At 44.4% G+C, this 9,773-nt stretch overlaps 1 protein-coding gene across 1 annotated transcript in view; it reads left to right on the top strand.

The window, feature by feature from the left end:
* The window catches only part of OVCH1 (ovochymase 1), a 30,617-nt gene extending 21,154 nt beyond the window's left edge, over positions 1-9,463 (top strand). The window contains 4 exon segments of the mRNA XM_075706380.1: positions 4,454-4,675; positions 8,609-8,666; positions 9,276-9,383; positions 9,385-9,463. Of these exon segments, the coding sequence (XP_075562495.1) occupies positions 4,454-4,675; positions 8,609-8,666; positions 9,276-9,383; positions 9,385-9,463 (467 nt within the window).
* Positions 9,464-9,773: the final 310 nt, after the last annotated feature.

Below are 9,773 nucleotides of genomic sequence, written 5' to 3' on the forward strand. Positions count from 1 at the left end.
AATCCAGCCACCAAGCCAGGAAACATGAAATTATTACTCTACCCTTAATTGGTTTAGTGGTGGACTTGGTAGTGTTAGGTTAATGGTTGGACTGGATGATCTTAAAGGTCTTTTCCAACCTAAACGATTCTATGATTCTGAAGTGAGGTTATCTTATGAAAGGAAGAGGCCCCTGTTCTTAAACTAGGGGCTCTCATGCAGAGGAATGAGGGGAGCAAGCCTGTTTGAGGTGCTCCACGTGAACCCAGCATTGTCATACTGCTTTCCTGCACCAGCTCACTCTCTTCTTTCCCAGAAGTTTCTTTCCTGCTCAGGCTCCTCAGGTCAAGGTGAATTTGTCTTTTTAGTTTCATTGGCAAGTGGAGAAATCTACCACTTCAGCTTGTTTAATCTGATGGGATTTGAGATTTCAAAGAGCCACCAGATAACTTCAAGTCTTTTTTTCCATGTTAAATAAACTGATTTGTCATTCTAGAGAAATGTTCCACTTTGGCTCAAAGTACTTGCACTGGGAAACTGCTGATGTAAAACCTTTGTCTTCCAGAGCTTTATCCCTCCTCCTTCCCTGCATATGCACACATACAGCCAAGCACGTAATTCTCCATTTAGTGAATAGTTGTGATTGTCCCACAGCATTTCTTAAGGAAGAGGAAAGACCTGGACAGGGTTTTCATGTTTCTGCCCATCCTATATTTTATTCTGCTGCTGCCAGCAGCAAATGGAGGACTTCTGCTAACAGGAATAATTCCCACCCACCCTCCCACCCACCCCACCCCACCCCCCTCCCCCCCCCCCCCCGTATCCTGAATAAAGTGAGCTGCAGTTATGAACAGGAAATTAAAGTATATATTAAAGAAAAGAGCACGTTGTGGGTAATGCTTCACTGTCAGGTCAGATGAGCACTTGGACTCTCCTGCTTTGTGCTGCCAATCTTTTTCCCTTGTGGCATCATTCATAGTCCCACACTGACCTAACAGAAATGTTAGTACAGGTGCTGACTAGGGGAGAACTTTCTTCTAAACTAAAACCAGTTAACAAAACAAGTTATCACTTGTATGGTAGCCAGACCATCCCCACAAATAAGCTGGGAGCTGGCTGGAGATCTTCCATACCCTTGGATCTGACACAATGGGCTGCTGACCACTGACTCTCTGAAGGCTGTAATGGCTTTCATGGATTTGCTGTAGGTCAGGCAGTTTATGCAGGGAATTGCTCAGCTCTGTAGCTGTAAATCTTTCCGAGAGGTGGAGGCTGTAGCATTGCATACAGCTTTTACATATGGCTTCATACAGAAGGTTCAAAGCCCTGAGGGCTCTTTGAGTCAGATACTGACCACTGGTTCCTTTATCTGGCCTTCATATGATTGCCTTCCTATTGTGGGAAGTGCTTGGCCGTGCCGACTGTTCCTGAGTTTTGTATTAAACTGTCTCTAAGCATGCTGTGTCTCTCAGATGCTGAACAGAGCATGCTGCAGTGCACCGGAGACCTCAGCACAGGAGCAGCCAGCAGAGCTGCCCACAAAGCTAATGGGAGAGGTGTGCACGCAGGGTGACTGCAGAACTGTGTGGCTGCTGCGTGCCAGAGGCTGCCACGCTTGATTTGCAGGTGGTGGTGGAACTGGTTCAGTTCAGGAGCAACTCTGGGTAGAGCCTGGTAACAAGTCTGAGTCTCCTAACATCTCGGTGCAAGTGGACACAGCTCTCTGGATTTTGTCTTGGGAAGGGGGGGTGTGTGTGTAACATATGTACAGGGAGAGGGGAGGGAGAGAGGCTGGTGAGCAGAGCCAAAGGAAGAAAGACTCTGTTGTAGCTAGAAGCAGTGGGCTCATGTGGTGGAGCCAGGGGTCCATTAGCACTGATGATGCAGGTCTCCAGTACACTTGGGTATGTTGCTTAATCTGCTCTCTCTCTCCCTTACCATCCTTGGAATGAGGTATTATTTTGTTGTTTTTATCTTCCATGTTTTGGACTAAGTTTCTCAGGGCAGGGACAGTTAGAATCATAGAATGCTTTGGGTTGGAAGGGACCTTTAGAGGTCATCTAGCCTAACCCCCCTGCCGTGAGCAGGGACAGCTTTAACTTGATCAGGTTCCTCAGAGCCCTGTCCAACCTGACCTTGAATGTTTCCAGGGATGGGGCCTCCACTGCCTCTCTGGGCAACATGTTCCATGCTTCACCACCCTCATTGTAAAAAAATTCTTCCTTATATCCAGTCTAAATCTATCCTCCTTTAGTTTACTTAATCTTTCACGCAGGTACTTAGCGTAACCAGAGCTGTGGTCTTGGGTGAGGCAGTCTGTCAGCTTGCTGCTGCCTTTAAAGCACAGCAAACAGCCCTGTCCCCCTGATGTACCTTCTCCTGACTATTAAGCATTTAGATGTTTCTCCATATCTGATACTGTGACAGTGTTGGAGGAAGACTGATGAAAAGGCTTAAGTACCCCTGAGTTACTCGGTGACACTAGCTCTGGCAACAAATTGGACAATGCTGTTGCTCATGGCTTTACAAAGCAGTCTGCTCAGGAGGGGACGTGCTGCTGGCTCTGCTTGCAGACTTGTGCTGTAGGCAGGGTGTTGGCATGCAGTGTGTGCTTTCCTCCTCCTCCCACTGGCATCCTCGCTGGTGCTCCAAGACATCACACCACTGAGATAAAAATAGGTCCCCCGAAATGATAAGCAACAGGAGGTGGGGATGCTTTCTCTCCTTAGGAAAGTGCAGCACAACCAGTGACTGTGGGGGTATCATTAACACAGCAGTGTTCCAGGGCTGGTTAGCAGGGGCTGGAAATGCACGCAAGCCTCTTGCCTGCACTGGAGCGGGTTTGTCTCAGCTGAGCTGCTCATCACTGGATGAGCTCAAAATCATGGTAAGCACGTGGTGCTGTAATGACCTGGATTGCGGTGTCACCCTGAATGCAAAAATGATTTTTAAAATGAACCTAGAGACAAGATCTTGTGGCTCAGCCTGCTGGGCTTTACCTGCTTCCAGACCGCTGTACCCACACCGGCACTGCTGTTCCCTGCTGTCCCCTGATGCAGGCACAGGGCTTGCATCCTCCATCAGTGCTGAGTATGTGCAGAAGCCCTTGCCTTGCCCTTGTGCAAAGCTGTGTGATTAACTCCTTGCTTTTCAACCTAGACTGTGGCGGAAGAGGTTTGTTTGGTTTTTGGTTGTGTTTGGTTTGGTTTTTTTTTTTTTAAGACCAGCTCTCCTGGAGGAAGGGTACCCTCCCCATAACTTAGCTTGGTGTTCACACCACAGCACCTTCCTCAAGAGGCATATGTTCCTCACCTCCCTTCCGGATTTGAAGGACTTCTACCCAGCAGAAGGGCTCAGCTCTCCTGCCTCTGCGCTCTCAGCATCCCGTGCAGGTATGCAGAGACATGGCATGGTGTCAGCATCCAATCTGAGCAGAAAGCTCATAAACGTTGGTGTGGGAGGAAGCACACTTCAACAGAATTTAAGCTGCTCTACAAGAGGGTATGACTTTAAAAATTGCTGCCTTGGGATGCAAAAAACCCTATTATGCTTGGTACTAAAGGGACATACAGCTCTCATTAGTGATCTTGTTTTCTCTCCTCCTGCTCTGTTATAGCCATTCAGATGCTTCCAAATATTTCCCTGTTGATTTGGTCTCTTATTTAACGAGTGTTGAATCTGACTGCACTATGTGTGCATGCAGCTACAGGCTAAGCCTGCTCTCCTCCTGTATTTCTGGAGAACCAGGAGTGCATAGACAAAAGCACGGTATTTCATAACTCTTGTCAAGGGCTGGTCACAAGGTCAATTAAGAAAAAAGAAAATTATATTTCTTCCTCAGTAGTGAGTGAGTATTTGAGGTTGGTAGGCCTGTTAGCCCAGGTACTTGACTAACCTGGTATCTGTTTATCTGTTTTCTAGGCATTAATTCAAAGCACAGCTCGGAGCAAATTTGCAAGCACGTCTGCTTTCCTCTAAGGCCTGGCAGCTCACTCCTTTATGCTGCCTGGCTTGTGTCTGCTGCCTGGGTCTCTGAGGCTAAGGTGACAGGACTGCCTTGTGACCATGTACACTTTGAGAACTCGTGCAGGCTTGTACCAGCCTGCATGCTGGAGCCTAAGAAATGATCCAGCTGATGAGAATGGGTTTTAAATATATACGTATATATGTAATCTGTCCTATGTTGGGTTAAGCTTTTTCTCAGATACATTCATTTTGGCTTTTCCAGTGGCTGCAGTAGCTGTGCTCTTGCCAGTGATGGACTTCCAGCAAGTCCAGTAATACTGGGTTGTGGTGGGGGGGGACAGGTTAAAAAAAAGAAAAAAAGAAAACTAAATATTGGAAAACCATTTCCCGCTAACTTTATTGACCTGCTAGACTATCTTCAATCATAGGCAGAACTGGCAGGTTTTGTAGAAAGCTCTTACTGTCTTTTCTTAATGCTTTTATCACTGAAGTGCACATTTATCCACAGAATGTGCGTCAGAAGTAGAGTTAGAAGAGCCCCGGGGGTTTATCTCTGCTCCTTCCTCATCAGGATACGTGGGAAGCACAGAGTGCTCTTGGATACTCCAGCTGTCCCTGAAGACCATGGCAAAGATTATAGTAAAGCATCTGTCAATAACATCATCACTGAACTGCCAGGAGGAGTTTCTTGGGATTTATGAAGAGAGCCAGAAAGGAAGAAAAGTGCTAGGTAACAACAAATGATCCAGCTGAGGACACTCAGTCCTGGAAATTTCTCACTTTCACTTGGGCCAGCTTCAGAAAGGGTTTCCAGCCCCAGCTGCATGGCTCTGATGTGCAGCAACCTTAAGTTAAGCTTCAGAGCCCAGGCTGCAAACTTTGCTGAAGACCTTAATCCCTGTGTCAGTGTGCTGCATTGACCCTGTAGGAGAACAGCCCTCTTAGTACACTAAGAAATAAGCTGTGGTATTTGGGCAACCTCTTATGGACCCTTATATAGATAAGTAAATTGTGACCTCCTGCATAGGCAGCTTCTTATTCAAAGTCAACCCCCCTTCCCCCATACCCTCTGAGACAATAAAGTGAGATGCGATGATGGTACATATTATTTGCCTCTTGAAGGTGGAATGGATGACACTGAAGCATTAGTGTCTGGTAAACAGGAGTATGGGTCTTTATATCAGAAAATGTATTATGTCTCTGCAGAGGGCTGTGGTCTTCCTTACCCTGACCCTGCTGAAGTGCAGTCCAGTCACTGAGACACTAGTCTAGATGAACACAATCCACAGAATTAAAAGAAAGCTAAAATAGAATGAAAGCTAGAGTTTTAATGCTCTTTGCTGGAAAGTTTATATTTCTGAAGGCTTGTATGTCCATATGTGTGGTTTACTCATGTACTGCACCCTGTGCAGTTAAGAAAAATCTAGTTGAAGTGCAGTGTGGCAGGGAGCAGGAGCACATCAAGGTTACTCCAGTGAGTTGGGCCATTTCAAAATGCATGGAGGAAATGCTTTTTCTATTTTAAAGGCTTTGTACACAGAGTAGGGGAAAAAGTGGAAGAGATAAGATGCAGGGCTGTAGTACGCTCTTACATGTGTTTGAAACGGCAAGTCAAATGCCAACTTTCTTGTCTGCTGTACAAGCTGTGTAGTACATAAACATTTTTATATATAAAGAAAAACAATCTCTACCTTCACTGCATTGAAGTCTTGGGACAGAAGGGAGGACCATATGCCTTTATGTACACAAGTGATGGGCTGTAATGTAGCTACTATCGCTGAAACATTGTAGAGTCACTGGAGCAGATTCGTAGCCATAAAAAATGCAAAACAAGGTGTCAATGTCTGAAGGGGTAAAGAATAAAACATGCTCTACTGTACAAACACGAGGAATTAATTTTTTTAATACTGGGGGGTGGGGTGGGTGATTTAATTCTTTCCCCTCCTGCACACAGTCATTCTGAAAAAGGATCAAGAAGTACAGAGGAGCAGGACAGGTATCCAGGGGCTGGTCTGGCTCTCTGCAGGGAGAGACTAAACAGACTCAACAGGCTGGAAAAGATAACGGAGGCAAAATGCAATGGTTTTATAAGCTGCTATGAATGGCACAGAAAGGTGACTAAGGAATGCCTAGTGACTAATTTTTGCAAGGTAAGGCATAGGGACATCAAAAAGAAGTATCAGACAGCAACTTGAAAGCAAAAGGAGTTAATTGGAACTTGTTGGCACAAAATGTAAATGGCGATGGGGGGGAAGTAATAGGAAAGGAGTAGGGGGAAAACTCATGAAGGCTAGGTCTTGCAGAGGTTTTATTGGGTGTGCTGAAGGCTCTCTGACCTGTGAAGATGTTCCTTCTCCCAGCGTCCCCTCACAGCTCTTCAATGTGCTTGTTTCTTCCCCTCCCTCATCCCCCTTTATTCTGCCTCTGTATAGGTTCAATTTATTGTGATTACAGATGTTATAAACTAGTTATACAGAAGCATTTCTCCTGGGTAGGTATCCACACTGACATCCTCATAGACAAAGTGTGGTGGAGAAATCCCCTGTTAGCCTTTAGGACTCCTGTGGGTGAATTCTAGTGTATGTGTTCTTCAAATATTTTTAAAATTAAGTGTGCCTCTGGAGAAAGTTTTTGGATAATAGCTATTCTGTGTAGACATTCATCCTCTTACATCACACCAGTGGTGATGGCTAATGCTCTAGGGAAGAGATCCTATTTAATGTCTATCTGGGTATAGATAAGGGCTATGTGCAAGGTCATCATAGCTCTCATATACAGGAAATAAGCCGTTTTTTTCCTGAGACTTGAACAAGAACACCCTTTTTTTACCAAATACAGTAGTAATGCTTCAGACAAAGACCTTTAGGGTAATGGAACATGCTAGGAGTATTTTTTTATTAAGAAAAAACCCCACCCACCAACTCTGAAGTTTTGCATGTCAGTTAATTCTGAGTTGGGAGTGAAAGCACAGGAGAGGCGAAAGATAGATGTGCTAAGGAGCTCCTAGAGCACTCCACAGTTCTCTTCCTCCAAGAACTTACGTATAAAAGCACACAAAAAAATTCTAAAAGTATGTCTATTACAGCTGAGAATAACAGTTTAACTATCGTAACTATTTATATGCAGGACAGAGGAAAATACTATCAGAAATGGGGCTATCAGTCAAACTTTTCCCTGAATAGGAGTCTAATAGATAGCTCCCTGGAGCATCCTCCAGCAGACAGACTCGCTGCTATGTAATAGCATTTGTTATGGCTGGCAGTTTTTCAAGGTTGGGTATATTAAACTAGATTCCTATGTCTATTTATATGCCAACATAAGTGAAACAGCCTGTTTTCTTTTTTTCTCTCCTTCTCTAGAGCCGGTGAGCAACAGAAGTCAGTGGGTGCCTGTCTTTAAAGGAAATTACTTTTACTCAGGAACCTAAAACACAGACTTGGGCTTTAATGTCAGCATGAGCTAGAACTTTAGGATGATGGTATGACAAGGGAGAAAGAGGCTGGAAAACTGAGAGCCAGAAAGTAACCTGAAACAACTGAAAGTACCTACCAGTGGAGATGGAGTAATGGCAAAAATTCCCTGTCCCATCCCATTTTCAATTTAAGTCCAAGAATGAACCCCTAAGTAGTCTAGCAATTTTTCAGGACAGATAAAGCAAACAAAATGCCTAGACTTGTAGATAGACTTTGGGCAGCTGATACTGTGCAATGAACTGAACAAATCCTTGCTGGCTAGCAGTAGGACACTTCCTGCAGGACAGGGACTGGAGGTGCTGCCCACTGCCTCATCAGGAGGTGACTGCCTAACAGCCACATTACCAGCACTGAACATCTCTCAAATATGAATAGTTCCTCACTTTTCTGCCTTTCCACAGAGTAACTTGTATGACTTTTGCCTACGTTTCTCAAATATTTTTACAGTGGTGGTGGTGTGCTTGGATTTGCTTCTAGCTGCACTATGCGGTGTCATGTAGTCTCCTGTGGTTCTCCAGAGGCCCGGACCTGTGCTGAAGATGGTGCTCTGCTCCATTGGCCCTGCTGCTTTCAGCATTGAATACTTGATCCTAAGGGTTCAAGGTACAATCAAGCTGTACAACCACTTCTCTCTAAAGATGAACTGACCTGCTTGACCAAAGCTTCAAGAATGTACTTGTTTTCAAGATGCCTTTATGGGCTTTCCAGAGACTTTACATACAGATGCTCTCCAAACATATGAAAAAACAGAGTTCTCCGAAGGTCTAGCCTGGATAAAACTCACTTATATGCAGAATGCTGAAGCTTGAAACAAGGCTAAAGTGAGTTTGAATTTTGTAGGATTATGATGAACAAGGTCTGGCCTGGTAGAATAGGAATGTAGTAGCTTTCCTAATTGGTTTGTCCTCTAACTGAACACATCTTCTTCCAGATGAACTTTTAAAATTAGTATTTCAAGGTTCTGCTCTTCAGATTGGCTCTCATCCATGATCCATGCTTTTCCATGGGGGTGACCTGTCATATAGGAATTGCCCTAATCCCAGGTGAAAGTCCATTTAAAACTTAATATTAAAGCTGAATTTAATGTTCTACATTCTTATTCTTTCCAGGACAAAAAGCTGGCAATGCCTCAAAAAATCCCAAGGAGATGAGCTCAGAGTTATCATGATGCATGGATGTCATCCTTACAGATCAGGGAGGAATGATCCAGTCACCAGCATACCCCATGACGTATGGAAATGCCACCAGGTGAGCACACAAGTTCTTCTGGCTTTTGTAACTCCCACATGAAAATCTGCAAATACCTGTGATGTGGTTTTTAATTAATCCATAGGTATTTCAGTGCATGTTAGAAAACTGGACAAGTTCCTCAAAGAGGGTTAGGAAAGCTGGGGGGGTACCAGTACCTTCTTTCCAGCAAACAGCAGAGAAATCTGACACCTCTGAGCAAAGCTCTCATCATAATGCATGTCAGAGGCCTGAACGTGGCGTAACTGAGGGGTTAACAATGGCAATGCTAAACTATGTCACTAAAAATCTTTTGGCACTTTCATCTGTTTCCCTTTCTTCCTCCCTTATCATGCTTAGTTAGGGTAAGAGATAACTTTCCATTCACGTGGCAATAGCATAGGCTTTTAAACTGTTTGAAAGCTTAACTTCAGAAGTAATGAATAATATGACCGAAATAGATTTGGACCAGTATCCCATCTTTGATTTTTTTTTTTTCCCTTTTCTCTTTTTAATGGGCATTACAATCCCTTTTGCCTTTGTTCACATTTTGATAGCTATCCCTAGGAAATAAGAGCCAATTGTAAAATATGCTGGCATTGTGACTTTGTTCTTTGCTTTGTGCTACAGCTGGCACTGGAGAATTGTAGTCCCATTAAAATCCATTATTTGGCTTGAAATCCCGGACTTCTGGACTGAAAGATTTCTGTCTAATTGTCATGGCCAACTGATGGTGTTTGGGATTTGGACTATCCAAAGAGTTAATAGGTGAGAGAGAGCTCACCTTAATGTTGGGGCAAGAGAAACAGAGGAGCTGAACTAAGTTTCTTTTGCAGACAGATGGGGAGTTTTACAGGGCACACTTCCATGCTCCAGGAGGGATTTCTGATAATACTTGGAGCTACTTCAGCTAGCTCAGTATCTTCCCTTTCCTAGAAATACGGTTGCAATCAAATGTATGGGATGCAAGGTCCTAATCATGGCATGGCTGTGCCTCAGAACAGTGTGAGTCTCTCTGGGTTGCTCTTTCCCAGGCTTGAATTTGCAGCATGACAACTTGCTGTGTGTGTCTGAAGCTGTGTGCCAAAGGCAGGAGGTCAAAGCGATGGGGCCGAGGGAAGGGAAGCT

Source organism: Pelecanus crispus, chromosome 1 (assembly GCF_030463565.1).
Source record: "Pelecanus crispus isolate bPelCri1 chromosome 1, bPelCri1.pri, whole genome shotgun sequence".
NCBI classification, from domain to species: Eukaryota; Metazoa; Chordata; class Aves; order Pelecaniformes; family Pelecanidae; genus Pelecanus; species Pelecanus crispus.